Consider the following 17,614-nt stretch of genomic DNA (forward strand, 5'->3'; position numbering starts at 1 on the left):
TATTGAAAATTTTCTATAAAAAGACAATTTATTGAAAATTTTCTATAAAAGGATAATTTATTGAAAATTTTCTAATCAAGGAAAATTTATTGAAAATTTTCTATAAAACGAAAATTTGTTGAAAATTTTCTATAAAATGAAAATTTGTTGAAAATTTTCTATTAAAAGAAAATTTATTGAAAATTTTCTATTAAAAGAAAATTTATTGAAAATTTTCTATTAAAAGAAAATTTATTGAAAATTTTCTATTAAAAGAAAATTTATTGAAAATTTTCTATTAAAAGAAAATTTATTGAAAATTTTCTATTAAAAGAAAATTTATTGAAAATTTTCTATTAAAAGAAAATTTATTGAAAATTTTCTATTAAAAGAAAATTTATTGAAAATTTTCTATTAAAAGAAAATTTCTTATAAAAAGAATTGAAAATTTCTATAAAAAGAAAATTTATTGAAAATTTTCTACAATAACAAAATTTATTGAAAATTTTCTATAAAATGAAAATTTTCTATAAAATGAAAATTTATGAAAATTTTCTATAAAATGAAAATTTATGAAAATTTTCTATAAAAAGAAAATTTATTGAAAATTTTCTATAAAAAGAAAATTTATTGAAAATTTTCTATAAAAAGAAAATTTATTGAAAATTTTCTATAAAAAGAAAATTTTCTATAAAAGGAAAATTTTCTATAAAAAGTTTTATTTAAAATTTTTTGTAAAAATAAAATTTATAAAAAGTTTTATACAAAAAAAGAAAATTTATTGAAAGCTTTCTATAAAAGAAAAATTTATTGAAAATTTTCTATAAAAAGAAAATTTATTGAAATTTTTTTTGTGAAAAGAAAATTTATTGCAAATTTTTTATAAAAAAAAGAAAATTTATTGAAAATTTTCTATAAAAGGAAAATTTATTGAAAATTTTCTATAAAAAAAAATATTAAAAATTTTCTATTCAATAAATTTTTTCTTAAAAAAATCTTCAATTTTGAAAATGTGAGTTCTTTTCATTTTTTTGAAAGAAATCGTTAATGAATTAGTGAACTATTCCAAGTGATAATTATTACTAAATCTTTATTACTAAATCTTTTATAGAACTATATCCCATAAATATACTGAAAGCTTTATTAATAATAAATTTATAGCATTAGCTCAACAATATCGCAAATATTATAATTAGGCTAAAATACCCAAACAAAAAGAGCTTCCAGAACATAAATATGAAATTTAGCCTTTAATAGATTATTTTTGTTTATACACTTTCACACTTGTTTCTGTACAAAAAAAATACACACAAACTTATAAAATACACAGTGAAAATATTAAAAATACTCATTCACTGTACAAATAATGATAAAAACCAACGAAATAAATATGAGGCACTGGTGCGTATGAATGATTTCAACACAAAAACACACGTATACGTGAAAACATCAAATAAATTTAAAATTGTATTCTCGTTTTTTGAGGGAGTTAGTGTATGTATATGAAAAGTTATTTTTATTTTAAAAACTCATATTAAAAACATGTCGTTAATATTAAGGTTATAAGCAAATAATAATATTAAAATATTATTCACTCAAGTATTGATTTTGTTTGTTTATTTCTTAAGGGAATTGAAAATACATTAAGAAAAAACTTACCGGAAATAAACACCTGGTGTACGTTGATCAATATCGGTGGCATAAATACGACCAACACGACATTTCGAAAAGAAAATACCAATAAAAGAGGGATCATTTTTCTTGGGCCAATCTTTAACAGGAAATACCAAAGGATAGGTATAGTATTCGGGAGGATCCGAAAATTCCAAATAACCATTAAGAGAAACCTGAACAGTAGACAATATAAAAGGTTAAATAAACAAAAATATTTCTTCATACTTACCCTGGTGTAGTTAAAACGGAAACCAAAGAAGGGCAATTGGAAATTTAAATTCTTGTGAACTTGTGTTGTGGAAGCATGTATATCAAATTGATAATCACCACGACCACCATATAAATCCTTATCGAAATACCAGTACATGAAATAAGAGCGTATCTCAGCCAAACGTTGTGGTGTTATGACATAACCATTTGTCAACGAATGGGAGGGCATGGTGGGTGGTGCGACAGGATTATTGGGATCTAAAAGAAATTTCATTTTGATTAATATTCATATTTTATTGTGTGTAAAATAAAATCATATTTTAAATTATACTTAATTTTTATCCAATTTATTTTATTTAATAGCTTAGAATTGAAATTATTATTTTATTTTTTTGGTTTTTTATTATACTTGATCTATTTGAACTTAATGTAAGCATGAGATATTTATCTACATACTATAACATATATTTTGAATTTCCCTTGAAATTACTTCATATAATTATAGAAAGAAAATTTTTATTACTCAGGAACAGTATGTTAGATTTTGTGAGATTCTATACAATTACTGCCTTATTCATAACAATTTATCAAAATTTGTATGCAAATTTATCCTATAAACCTTTGATAAATTGTTGTGAATAAGGACTTTACTCTGAAATGATATTCTGCTTTAAAATTTATTAAATTACTTGGAAATGTAAAATTAGAATAGAATTTAATTTGTATGATATAAGCAAAATACGAACTTTGGAAGTGCATCAGAAGCAATGAATTTATTCTGTTGTTTGCTTTTCAAAGAATTCAAGAGAATTACTTTGTTCTGTTATTTTATAGTTTAAATAGTTTTTATGTTGTTACATATACGTTAAGTAATACAAGTGTGTTATATCCTCCATAAAAAAAATATGGGTGGTATATTGATTTTGTCATTCTATTCTGAGAAATTCTTCAATCAGACAAAAAAATGCGCAGCAATATCATTTCGGTATTCAAAAAATAAACATTTTTAAATTTGCAGTTTTTGTATTTATTTCATATGAGAGATTCAACGCCAGGATTATAGCTCTAATAGATTACCATTTATACGAATTATAGTATTTATCTCATAAGGCAGGTCCCCGCCCCTAATTACTCAAGTGTTCAGAGTTTTTCGTGCAAAATTTGAGAATTCAAACTCTAATAGTTTCCCAGATATGCAAATGTTTGTATTTAACTCATATGAGAGGTACCACGCCCCCTATTGCTAGTCCACAAATTTAGCACCCAAATGTTAACATGTATGTCAAAGTTCTTTGTGCAAAGTTTGGGAATTATAGCTCCAATATGTTCCCAGATATAAGGAGTTTTGTCTTTAATTCATATGGGAGGTGCCACACCCCTATTTTTAGCCCGGAAATTATCCCCCAAGTTATTCATATGGATTTTAATGTTGACCGTGGGAAATTTGAGTATTCTAGCTGTGATAGTTTCCCAGACATACGATTTTTTTATTTAATTCATGAGGGGGGCTACCAAGCTCCCCTATTTTTATTCCCCCCATTCTGTCTTAAACAATCATAATGATACTAAAATGGCTCCGTTAGAATTATTACTGTTATATTTTCTCAGATGTACTGACTTAATATTTTCTTTAAATGGGAGGTACCACGCCCCCTACAGCCAGTCCGCAAATTTTGTCCCTAAATATTCACATGAATGTCAAAATTGTTCATATAAAATTAAATGACTCTAGCTGTTGCAGTTTCTCAGATATGCTAATTTTATTATCTATTTTGTATGTGGGCGTGGCATCTCGCCTACTTGAAATTTCGAAATAAAAAGTAGACTTCTGTGAAAATTTCAATAAAATCGCTCCAGACTTTTAGGAGTCTTTAGACTTCAAACACACCCACAACTAAACAAACAAATATTTGTATCCGCTGCTATCAAAAAACTGATGTAAAAACTGAAATTCGAAAATCTTTTAAGCTATAAGAGATAATCGATTTATAGTGCTTAATAAGGAGATTTTATACATACAATCGGAACACATGGGATCCTTTTAAAAATTTAAGATACCAGAGGTATGAGCACCTCTGATTTCGCTTCTGATGGGCCCATAACAAACACTTCCGCATGATAAATTTCATTAGAATTGAACTAAGCGTTTAGTAGTATATCAGTATACCAATCGGCTCAGAATCACTTTCTGAGTCGATTTAGCTATGTCCGTCAGTCTGTCCGTCCCTCCGTCCATCCGTCCGTATGTCTGTCTGTCTGTCATGTGTGTTCATGTAAACCTTATGCGCACGCTAGGGGTCTCAATTTTTCAAGATTATTTGATGAAATTTAATACATACATTTCTCTTATTAAAATCGGCCCATTATTTCACCTAATAATAATAATCTTTAATACCAAAATACACAGAAATATATATACTTTTTAATTTTTTTTTATTATTTTCTTAAATACATATGCATGCAAAATAAAGTTAAACTTTAGTTTATATTTAAAGAACTAAGTTCTATAATAAATACAAAAATATAATAATATTCTTATAGTCTGTAATTTAAAACTTATCTTACATTTGTTTACAACAACTACAATACAATGTAAAATAGAGGAAAAAATACAAAAGAACCTTTAAGGTAAATGGAAAAACAAAGCTTAAATTATACTTAAGAACTAAATAAAAGAAAATAAGAACTACTCCCTTTTAACCTGTTAAAGCAAAAGGTATGACCATGATGGTCATATCTTTCTTGTGGTTTCCTCTAATAACCTAACACTCCATTTTAATGCGACGTTCATATTCGGCTACACGTAATTTAACGGGCATTACCAAGCTTAAATCTTCCATAACTGTGTGCATTTGTGGTTTTGTGCCATTGGAACCAGCATTTGAGTTTTGGCGCAAAGTGGGTCGTCTTGTTTTATCTACCGATGTTCTGCGGCGCAAAGTACTTTTACGCTGTGTAGTATTGGATGAATATTGTACAGTGCTAGATGTTGAAGATGATGATGAAGATGAAGAGGCCAGTGATGAGTTGGATGATGTTGTTGTATAAATGATGGCAGGTGCTGCTTGTGAAAACTGTATGCTGGGTGTATAATCTTCATGCTGTAAATTCATTTCTAATTGTGCTGACCATCTTTTGGGTTTTAGAGGAGTGGGTAAGGGTGTATTTTGGGCACTACTGCTATGTTGTATAGTAGCTACATTAATTGGTTTGGTATTTTTTAAAAGATCTATAAATGAGTTGGAGCGAGGCGAAGTAAGTTTGTTGAAGAAACAAATACGATCCTTAACCGACCGATTGGGATCTTCTTGTTCACACATGGAGTCAGCATCAAATGTTGTGTTCATTTCTTGGGGATTTTTAAAGTAAGCATCAAATGTACTGTTTGCTGGGTTACTGGTAACACTCGCAGTCATGTTAATTTTTTCATAAGCTGCCGCATTGATGAGAGGTTTTTGCATCTGCACATTTGAGGGAGTTTGGCAAATGAAAGAATTTTGCTGGTTTACTTTGCTAGCGGGTGTATTAAAACCAAAATATTGCATTGCTTTTTCAGCTGCGGCTGGCTCTGGTGATGTTTCCAAAGAGCCTGAATTACGTTTTGACATTTGTAAAGCCTTCTCTCTTATTTCGCTTGACCAACTTTTACGTCCGGCATGATGTTGAGGTTTTAATTGCAGTGCTTTTTTATTGTCGACATCATCCATTGGCAAATGATTGGCGGTTTGTGGATTTTCCTCATCGGAACTTGCTGATGAACGCTTTGACATTTCCAATGCTTTTTCTCTTAATTCATGCGACCATCTCTTTTGAGTGGCATGTAATTTTGGTCGTAATTGCAGTTCAGCTGATTTGGCATCTGCTTGCTGTGCTCCCTTCAACAGACCACCGGGATAAATGGATTTGGGGGTTTCATTGGGAACAGCCAGGTAGTTTACAGCTGTTGGCGTTGCCATTATTTGATTTTCGTTAACAGCACTTTTTGGCGTTGAAGTCATCCATGAGAATTGAGGAGTACTAGTGGTACTATTTTGTACAGCGAACGCTCTTGGTGGTTTTGGTGGCGGTATTGACATGTCAATGTCATCGACATCCATGCCACTATCATTGCCTTCACATCTATGTGTTGCCATATTGTAAGAGTAAAATTGAAAGTTGTATGCGGTTAAACTCATTTTTATTTCACTGCTCGTTTTGATTACTTTTGCACAATAGAAAAATAAATTGAAACTTTTTTGGTTGAGATTTTGTTTTCTTTTCGACACAATTGACTTGTTGTGGTCGTTGTCACAGTTGAAATGTGTTTAATGAATTGTTGCACAAAAAACTGTGTATTTATACTAGAGCAAAGTGATGACATGCATATGTCCTTATGCCCAAATGTAGAAACACACATGTCCTCCTTAATCCCTCCTCTACCTGCATAGTTTGCTATCCTGTTTTTTAATCCTGAATATAATTTTTTGGCACACTTTGTTGTAATTTTTTAATGCTTGTTTATCTTTATACCTGTTGTTTTAGTGTAAAAATGCACGTACACACAAATTGTCAATGATTGTATTTTCTCTATGTATCGTGTAAATCTCTACTCCTTAATTATCCTGTTTAACATGTTACATTTTTAAGCGATTAACGAGGGCTCATAAAAAGACTGTTAACTCACATTGTTTCTAAAAATTTTAAAGTGATTTTAAGCAATCTACTTTGCAAACAGCTGTGTATTTGATACAAATATTTAACAAATTTTATTTAAAATAATGCTCTATGACTTTCTTTATAATTTTAGGGAGTTTGGTAATATTTGGAGATTTTCAAAGAGGCAATTTTTTAATCTGGAAATTTATTTCATTAAAAGTTTCCAATGACATTTTACTTAACTTCATGTAATTAGTTAAGTTATTTGTACTAAATCCATGTATGTACTAAGACGATTGAATGGAAAATACGTTAAAAATGTTTTTAAAGTATTACTTTACTTAAATTTGTAAGTGTTTCCTAACTAACTAACTAACTAACTAACTAACTAACTAACTAACTAACTAACTAACTAACTAACTAACTACTAACTAACTAACTAACTAACTAACTAACTAACTAACTAACTACTAACTAACTAACTAACTAACTAACTAACTAACTAACTAACTAACTAACTAACTAACTAACTAACTAACTACTAACTAACTAACTAACTAACTAACTAACTAACTAACTAACTAACTAACTAACTAACTAACTACTAACTAACTAACTAACTAACTAACTAACTAACTAACTAACTAACTAACTAACTAACTAACTAACTAACTAACTAACTACTAACTAACTAACTAACTAACTAACTAACTAACTAACTAACTAACTAACTAACTAACTAACTAACTAACTAACTAACTAACTAACTAACTAACTAACTAACTAACTAACTAACTAACTAACTAACTAACTAACTAACTAACTAACTAACTAACTAACTAACTAACTAACTAACTAACTAACTAACTAACTAACTACTAACTAACTAACTAACTAACTACTAACTAACTAACTAACTAACTAACTAACTAACTAACTAACTAACTAACTAACTAACTAACTAACTAACTAACTAACTAACTAACTAACTAACTAACTACTAACTAACTAACTAACTAACTAACTAACTAACTAACTAACTAACTAACTAACTAACTAACTACTAACTAACTAACTACTAACTAACTAACTAACTAACTAACTAACTAACTAACTAACTAACTAACTAACTAACTAACTACTAACTAACTAACTAACTAACTAACTAACTAACTAACTAACTAACTAACTAACTAACTACTAACTAACTAACTAACTAACTAACTACTAACTAACTAACTACTAACTAACTAACTAACTAACTAACTAACTAACTAACTACTAACTAACTAACTAACTAACTAACTAACTAACTAACTAACTAACTAACTAACTAACTAACTACTAACTAACTAACTAACTAACTACTAACTAACTAACTAACTAACTAACTAACTAACTAACTAACTAACTAACTAACTAACTACTAACTAACTAACTAACTAACTAACTAACTAACTAACTAACTAACTAACTAACTAACTAACTAACTAACTAACTAACTAACTAACTAACTAACTAACTAACTAACTAACTAACTAACTAACTAACTAACTAACTAACTAACTAACTAACTAACTAACTACTACTAACTAACTAACGAACTAACTAACGAACTAACGAACTAACTAACTAACTAACTAACTAACTAACTAACTAACCAACTAACTAACTAACTAACTAACTAACTAACTAACTAACTAACTAACTAACTAACTAACTAACTAACCAACTAACTAACCAACTAACTAACTAACTAACTAAGTAACTAACTAACTTACTACTAACTACTACTACTAACTAACTAACTAACTAACTAACTAACTAACTAACTAACTAACTACTAACTAACTCTAACTAACTAACTAACTAACTAACTAACTAACTTACTAACTAACTAACTAACATAGTCATACATAATTGTAAAAGTATGGTACTTTCTTGTACATAATTTTAAACTCTAACGGAAACAACAAATATCGAAACGGGTTACTGGAATATTCGCGAAAAAAAATTAAATATAAGTCCAAACATCTATGTTTTTTAAGCCAATTATAAAAATTTTAATACGTATTACTCTTTTAGCTCTTACCAAGGATACATAAGAAACTTGCCAGTTTCGATTACATAAATCAAAATCAGGCAAATCTATTGATCTAAAATGCAGGGTCAAGGGTTACTTTTTTATATACTAAGATAATCTTCTGAAAAGTTGGAAAATTTTAATAAAACTTCCGAAAAATATTATAAAGTAAAAGATGACTTTATAAGGATGTAGGGGCCATTATGGACCGATCCTGACAAAACTTGGAGCCTTATATGGGCGATATAATCATTTATAAACCGCTCCTTATCAAATTTGATAGAGATTTTTGTTATTAGAAAACTTTTTATGTCGAATTTTGTCCACTTACAACTATTACTTATTAAGCCAGTAATTTTTAGAGTATTTTTAAGCGCACTTTATATGAGGGTAGGTTCAATTATGGTCCGATGTCCGCCATGCATTACAGTATAATAATTGCTAAATAATTATCATATTAATGACTCTTTAAACTATATTCCGGGGTTCACTTATATGTCGGCTAGGTGTACTCGTGGACCAATATTGCTCATTTTCAATACCAAACAAATCTTATCAACATAAAATAACTGTGCAAAATTTCCTCCTCATAATTCATATTACGCACACTGTATGTGTATTTCCTACAATTAAAAATATATTTAAAAAATAAAAACCTTGAATTTAAAAATTTTTTTCCAAAAAAATAACAATTTTCACCATAATTATCTCATCAACGTTTTGGGAAATTCCTGGAAAATTATATCCGTTAAATTTCTCAAAAAACAATGACATTTTGACAAACTTAAAGGGAAAATTAAAAAAAAAATATTACAAAAGAATTTTGCAAAAATATGTAGCGTTTTAATTTCTTTGGTTTCTTTTTTTTACTTCTTATTAATCTAGAGGATTTAGAAAAGTTTTCAATTTGCAGCTGCCGGTTTTAGGTATAAAAGCATTTAAAATTTATTGTTCTTCCTTGGTTTCGCTCTATGTGTGTCTTGTGTGCTTAAAACGCTAAATGTTCGCTAATCTTTTTATGAATCAAAAAACATTTTTCTCCTAAAAGAGACAAACGAGCGAAAAGAAAAAACAAGCGGATTAGTCTACATTTAGAATACTAATCCTTTTTTGTCACATTTGTCATGTAACAAATCTCAAGTGTTTAAAATATAAGAGTAAGTATAGGTAAGACACGTGTGTGAGTGTTGGTGATGCCTGCACAATCTTAAGTAGGTGTCATAAAAACCCACTCTTTTTTTTTCCACAAACGCTGTCTCTGTATGTATGTGTGTGTGTTGAACGTAAAAAGGACTTTATTTATGTTGCACCTCTGACCAGGTACTCAAGTAGTGAATTATTATATTTGGGTTCTTCCCAAAACAAATTTCGTTCTATATCATTGTCTCACATTCTAATAAGTAGTATTTACTACTACAGAATACATTAACGATTTTTATGTTATTTAAATTATTATTTGTACTAGAATTACAGTTTATCCTTTCTTATACACTTTCTCTCCCTCTCTATCTTTCGTTCGTCCTTACAGTGTGCTTAAGTATGAATACGTGTAATTCATTCTTGTGTAGTTTAAGATTTCATTGTATTGCAATTGTACTTAAGTTGAAAATATTTATGTTGAATTTTCAGCTAAAGGTCGTTTGTATTGGGTTAAATTATGTCAAAGCCATATATTGTATACATATATAGGAGGGTAAACTGAAAAGTTCCTTAAATAAGTTTATTTCAATTACATGTATTTATGTTTATTATTTTAGCCACTGATAATTTTTAAGCAGTTACTTTTAATTCCCACCTCGTATGTATTGTGCTATTGCACTAGTAGAAGTTTGTTTTATCTTTAAGTCTGACTATGTTTGGAATTTTAAATATGCTTTTGACTACTTACTTATTTTCGAATCTCTTATGTTAGTTAGTGAATAATTGTATGCTTGTTGTAATTACTTAAACTCACGTTTTTGTGCGGATTAATGTGCCATATAATTAAATTTATGTAACATTCATAAATAATTTAAGATTTCGAAAGAGACATTTTCACAGAAAAGAATATTATTTACAGATTTACATACATAAGTATGTAACGCTTTTGTTAATATTTTTCAAATTTTTATTTAATACTCGTACTTGTTCCTTTTTAAATTCAAGGTTGAAATTAAATAATTTCATAGAAATTTTCATTATTATGTTATAGTATACGCACTACAGAGTTTTTGATTTTAAAATATAATTCATATTAAATGTAGTAGAAAAAAAATTAAATTCAAAATTTTATTAATGCCGAAAGGTATGCTACAATTTTGTGCTTAGTTTTAAATGTAACGGAAAACACTATATTGAAACAAGTTCTTGGAATATTCACGAAAAAATTAAATAAAAGAATGTTTTGCTTAAAATAAATTAACAAAATATTTTTATTCCCACCATCAAAAAAGATAGGGTATATTGATATTGTCATTCCGTTTGTAACACATCGAAATTTTGGTCAAAGACCCACTAAAATACATATATTCTGAGTCCTTATTAAATTCTATGGCGATCTAGCCATGTCTATCCGTCTATCTGTCTGTTGAAAGCACGATCGAGTCCGAACAGAACGAGGTAGAGGATTGAAATTTGCCACAAATATTCTCTATATGTAAGGTTTGTTTGTTATTTAAAATGGGCAGTATCGATCCACGTTTTCGGATAGCCCCCCATACAAGTGGAGCCTCGAAAAACAAACTTTAACGGGCATATCTGTTTTAAAAGTGTGATGAAATTCGACATAAATAAGTTTCATATGATCCAATATCTGCCTACCAAATTTTATGAGGATCGGTCCATTATTGGCCCTACCCCCCATATAAGGTCCCCTTCAGAAAATCTATTTAATGCTCTTAATGGCCTCCGGTAGGTTAGTGGTTAGTGTTCTAGACTGGTAGACCGGAGGTGGTGGGTTCGATTCCCACCTGAGGCACTGGTTAAGGAGCGCACAACAGGCCCGATAGAAGCCTAGGTGTATTTCTTCGGATTTGATGTATATACATCCTCTTTTCAAACTAACTAACTAACTAATGCTCTTAATGCTTTAAAAATACGAGTATAGTGATGAAATTCCATACACATAAGTTTGATTGGAGCCAAAATCTCTCTATGAAAAAAGTAAAGAAAAAATAAAAAAAATCGGTACAACGGAAAAATTCCGAATACTATTATAGTAAAACAAAAAATGTATTTAAGTACATATCTATGTGTATAACAATATTCTATATGTCATTTCCACAAATCAATTTATTTTCCGCAAATTACAAATATTTCTAATAATTTTTCCAGAATTTTATAAAATTGTGGTGTAAATATTCTTTGTTACAAATCATTATCAATTTTCTAAGAATTCTTAAATTCTTTTATTTGTTCTTATAAAAAAATAAATATATGAAATAAGCTATACACCTGTCATGATTCAAAATACACATTACTCATACAAAATTATGAACATTTATTTATATTAAATTCCCCTCAGTTTGTAATCTGAAGAAAAAAAAAACAATACCAAAAGAGTTTAAATGATTGTTTTCAAACCACATCGCTACACATACATACATACGTGTACTGGATACTTAATAATTTTATATGTTGATAAGATAAGAAACCCCGTTATTATTATAAGTATTATTATTGTTTTTATCAATTGAATATAAATAAAAAAAATCAATCTAACCGAAAAACAAACCCTTGTACTAAAGCACAACTTATATTCAGTCGTAAAACCGAAACGAGAGTAAAGTACGACTATATGATACCTTTCACCAGGTATCGGTAGAGAGTAAAAGAAATCGTTTAATAGTTTTGAGTTGAGCTAAAGCCGAATCTGACCTCAAAATTTCTTCATCAGATCTACGAGATATTTTTAAAACATAAAGTTTAAAGAATCTCGGATATGAAAATTTAAAAAATTAGATTTTTTTCAATTTTGCCCATAAGGTCCACATTTTTTTAGGGTCGGGGGAAATATTTTAATAATCAAAAGCGAACATATGAAGGTTTCTAAAATTATTTCCTATTTGACGAACTCAGTTTTGGTATTTTAGAACATGTGGGCCAAACTTAATATTTTGTTTTTAACACTGAAATGTTTTCCATAAAAATACCTTCCAGAAAAATATTAAATTGTTATATGTTCCAAAAGAAGATTTTATGTTAATAAAAATAGAATTATGGCATCTTTCCCCCAAAAACACTGGCCACATTTTGTGTGAAAACCTTTTTAATCCGATTTAATACAATATACATCTAGTCTGAAACGATAAGTGAGTGGGTCTTGTTTTTATAGCCCGTCCAATTAACACCTTCCCAATTTTGGAAAGAACAGCTGGACTGTCTTCTGGCGAGTAAGTGGTTACCTCCTCTCTTTTGGGATACACAACGTTATCTGTAGTAACTAATGATCATTGTCCTTTTCAGAGCTGAGGTGAAATAAGAACTACCTTTGTTCCTTACAAGACTAGCCATGGACTTCTGCTCGATACCTAATACAGGGAGGGAAGGCACTTTCCACTAAGTTCTTCAGAGTGAGATGCTAACCTCATTAACATCACGCCCATGCTAAACTCACAGCTGATGCTCTCTATTGGTTTTTTGAAGAGATTGTGTTCCACTATATTATTGTTGACCAGATCTTTTACGTAACTCTGGACTATTGGGTATTCCTGTCGGAATACCGGCATCACATACTGCTTAGCAATGATAGTCTCGGTGTTTTCTTTTGGATGCTTTGGCGTAAGATAGCGGTTCTTTTCCTTTTTCACTTTCTATCTTCTTTTTCCTCATTATTCAGGGCTTCTTTTGAGATACTCTTACCTTCGAGGTTGATTTTGCCGATGTGATCGTCTTCGAAATATCTAGCTTGGCATTGTCACCCTTACTTGCAGCCTAAGATTCCTTTGAGTGAGGTATAGCTAGAAAAGCCAGAAGAAGACGGGGAGCTCTTTTTCTTCGTAGATTTACTTTCAGCTGTCAGCTCTGCGGGAGATCTGATCATCTTTGCCTTAGATATTGATAGGGAATCTGATATTGGAGTGTCATGGGATTGACTGACTATAATATCCTGAAGCATCTTTTTCAAATTACACCTCTGTGCTCCAGAAAGACGTTTTTTAGTAAACGGAGGCCATCTACGTAGTCGTATTTTGCTTTCGATTACAGGATGATGATGACTTGTGACTTGTGGGCAGATCAGCACTTGCAACCTATACTAGGTTATTTAGGCCCTACGCAGCAACACCCCCCATATCCAGTTTTTTGTCCGCGTTGAATACAAGATCCCCAGGTGGTGGACAATCTGCCTTTCTCAGCTTAGGTGAAACGATTGCTGGGAGAAGACAGATTATTCATCACCACCCCCAATCCAACAACCGCAGATGAGCTCAGAGGATAAATTTGAAATCTCTCTTGAGATAAAATATGTACGTCTTGTACAGCGCCTTTATCAAAAATATGCACTTATGTTAAAGAGGATCGATATTCGGATATAGTTCAACTGTACCTTTGTTATTCAGAAGAAGAGGAAATTTAATTCGGACCAAAATTGATTGAACCAGGGGACAAATCACGGCATACGATATCGATCGAAATCTCAATAGAATCTAAATGGATATCGTATGCCATAATTTGGGACCAGCTAAATGTTTTTATATAAAATGCAGTAAAACCCAAATTGCTACTCATTTCTAGCACATTTTTCAGTACATAAGATTCACCACACTTCAAAATGACCCTCTTTTTATTTCCATTAAAACTATGGTTTCCAAAAGTATTATTCATAAATACATACATACATACATCCAAATAATATCAACAGGTTGAAAGTACTGATAAGATAAAAAAGTTAACGAGTTCAAATAATTTGGTGTATGTATGTAAACCTTATTTTCTTTTAAATTTGTTGTTGAAATTTTTTTTATTTGTGTTTGTTTTTGTATATGTAGTACTTTGTTAACATTCTAAACGATTTAGGTCATAGTCATGTTAACAAATATTGTGAAACAATTACAAATTATAAAATGTTATTCGAAAATTTCAAAAGGTATTTATATTCATTCATGTTTATAAAAATTCAGACATATGGACCTCTGACTCATATCCATGTTTATTATATGTACAGTAGAAAACGTTTTACAGTTTCGAATTAAATCAGCTTTATAGGATCATAATGATTCATTTCAAATTAAAGGCCTATAAGCTGGTTATCACTATCAAATAATAATAATAAAAACTTATCTTTTCTGAAAACCCTTAAAATATATATAATTAATGAAATTTCAACTACTTACTCCAATTATAACCATTATCGGTAACTTCATAACCCAATTCACCCAAATAATCATCAAACATTTGCAAAGCTCCCGAACGTTGCAAACTTATATTATTGGCCGGCATTATGTTGTTAGTTGAAGTCGTGGTTTTCTTTTTCGGTTTAGTTGGTTCTGGTATAACCTCAAACATTTCGACTGCTTCATTTTTATCCAATACTGTATCGAAATTCTGTTGTTGTTTAATAGTATTTTTATCTTTATTTGTTTTAGCAGATGCTGCAATATTTTCAGTTTCGGCAGAGATATTTTCATTAGCAATAACATAGGCTATGAAGCCACAAGCCAGTAAACTGGCTAAAAATAGTTTAAAACGCATTTTTTTAACTTAAAATTTAATCGTATATTTTCTTTATATTTCGTTTTATTCGTAAAAAATTTGTTCGTTTTTTTATTTTATTTTATAAGCTGTAGTTAACTTTTTCACTAAAAAATTTAAAAAAGAAAAAAAAACTAAATTAATTATTTTTTTGAAATGAAAAATTTAAATTATGACATCATCACTTTAGTATTTAATACATTTTTCTTTCAATGTAATTTCCTTTTTTTGTATTTTGAAAATTATATTTTTTTGTCTTATCAATTTGTAGCACTAATTTGTTCTTATCAGTCTTATCTATTACACTTTTTTATCACTTTTTCAACCATTTACCGTTTATTTTGAAAATACGTTAACACAGCTCCACCGTTAGATTCAGACTAAAGTCGGGGCGTAGTTATTAATTATATTGTGGGTCTTAATTTCACTTGTTATTTCGAAAACTTTTTTGTTATTATCTTATCTTAATATTGATAATTAATAAATGAAAGCTTTTCCCAGTATTTTTTCTTAATGCAATTTAAAGACTCACCCGGTATTGTTTTGAATGAATTTTTTTATGGAATTTGTATTTGCGGAAGTAGATTATAACCATAAACTAAGGAGTAAAGCGCAATGAATCATAGTTAGGCGTTGTATATTATGAATGAAATTACGTTTCTACATACAAATATCCCAACAGCATAAGAGTATATGTACATACGTACAAACGAAAAAAATCAACACGGGATCACTTCAAATTTCCATTAAAGGTCGAATTTTATAAGAAAATTTGAAAATCTGCAGTGTTTTTTAACCAATACGATCCAATCAAGAAAACATTAAGAATGTATGAAATCTCCGATTTTCCATCAAAAATCTATTTTTCTACTAGAAACCAAAAATTTCAGATCCCTAAAAACACGTCCAATTGAGAAAACATTTTCAATTGGTCGTTTCATTTTCAATACCAAATATCAGCATTCTAGCTCCTACCCTTTCGTGATTTCAACAAACAGACAGACGGACATGGCAAGATCGCCTTAGAATTTAATAGAGATACAGAATTAACAACCAACATTTTGATGAACGGAATGACAAAATCAATATACCCCCACCTTTTTTGGTGGTGGGTATAAAAATATGAATTTTAACCTTTATAAAATTGCGATATTTTGGAGATCTTTAAACTTCTTATTTATACAAATAATTTATGCACCGAATTTTATCAAAGTCGGATATGGTCATGTTCAAAATTGCACTTTTCTATTCGAAATTAACTTATTTATGACCCTTTAAACCGGGGCCACCTTTATGAGGGTTAGGCAAAATCATGGACCGATATTGCTCATTCATTCATTCAATACCAAACAAATCTTTTTTAGCTCCTCTTCAACGAAACCCCCCCTTGAGGATTTATCCCACCTTGGTGTATTGCAATTCCGGGGTATATATGTGCTACCAATCCTTCTAGTCTGCTGGTGATGATCAAATGTATCCTCGGCCTTTCCTTGGAATGATTTCACATGGGGCGCCAGATAATCTGGTACTGCGGTGGTCAGTTGGTTTGAGGTTCTTTCGGGATCCACGTAGTGACTGTGGTTTAATACCCTAATTCGCGGTTGGTTTAAAGACTGATTTATCCAAATGCCGTATATGTCTGGATTCTCTCCGGTGCTGTTGCCATCTCAACAGATGTCACTGGGTGATGTGACAGAGCAACTTATCCTGGATTCCTGAACCCATTGAGTATCTCCTACTCTTAGCGTAGTAGGGCGTAGTTTGGGGAATTGTCAGGTTGACATTCGGCAGTTGCCTGTGGAACTAATGTAAATTCGTGAATTTTCGGGAAATTCTCCTGTTCTATGAGAGACTAGTACTCAACTTGTCGGCGCAATTATTTGGTTCGTTTGACTTTAGAAATTCCTACATTCTTTGTCACATTATCTCGACATACAGAGGGATCCTGATCAATTGGCTGGGTATATCGAATTACCAAATAGTTCTCTGTCGCATCGACAGATTTGTTGCGGTTTCGCTGACCCCTCTTTTCTGATTCGTCCGTCATTTCTCCGACTGTCATCATTATGCTAGTTGTCATTCCGCAACGTGGCATCACTTGGCGAGAGATTAGATAGCAGCAAAGTGCTTATATATGAACCGGCAGAACCATGCACAAAAATTGCCACCTGAGTGTTCTTCACTCAGAGGCGGGTGGTAGACCGTTCCCAAGTCTACACAGTGGATAAAAAAAGACAACCGTGAAATAAGGCTGTCAAGACAGGTGTTCACGTAAAGCACTCAGACATACTTGTTTAGCTCCATTCTTGTGCTCCGTATAGTGATTTCAACAGACAGACGGACAGTCGGACTGACATGTCTATA

At 30.3% G+C, this 17,614-nt stretch overlaps 2 protein-coding genes across 2 annotated transcripts in view; both read right to left on the minus strand.

Annotated features, from left to right (window-relative positions):
- Positions 1-15,343, minus strand: part of LOC119599805 (protein mesh) — a 52,620-nt gene extending 37,277 nt beyond the window's left edge. The window contains 3 exon segments of the mRNA XM_037949689.1: positions 1,639-1,826; positions 1,883-2,121; positions 14,893-15,343. Of these exon segments, the coding sequence (XP_037805617.1) occupies positions 1,639-1,826; positions 1,883-2,121; positions 14,893-15,250 (785 nt within the window). The 5' untranslated portion in view covers positions 15,251-15,343.
- Positions 4,338-6,166, minus strand: LOC119599806 (protein bottleneck). Its single transcript, XM_037949690.1, has one exon. The coding sequence runs from the start codon at positions 6,036-6,038 to the stop codon at positions 4,626-4,628; it is 1,413 nt and encodes a 470-aa protein (XP_037805618.1). The 5' UTR covers positions 6,039-6,166; the 3' UTR covers positions 4,338-4,625.
- Positions 15,344-17,614: the final 2,271 nt, after the last annotated feature.

This window comes from Lucilia sericata, unplaced genomic scaffold (genome assembly GCF_015586225.1).
Source record: "Lucilia sericata isolate MDLA Ls3-8-SP2 unplaced genomic scaffold, ASM1558622v1 Contig000089F_arrow, whole genome shotgun sequence".
In the NCBI taxonomy this organism is placed as follows: Eukaryota; Metazoa; Arthropoda; class Insecta; order Diptera; family Calliphoridae; genus Lucilia; species Lucilia sericata.

Bases quoted from the DNA above. Each gene is read 5' to 3' on its own strand.
- LOC119599806 (XM_037949690.1), bottom strand. From the start codon at position 6,038: ATGAGTTTAACCGCATACAACTTTCAATTTTACTCTTACAATATGGCA.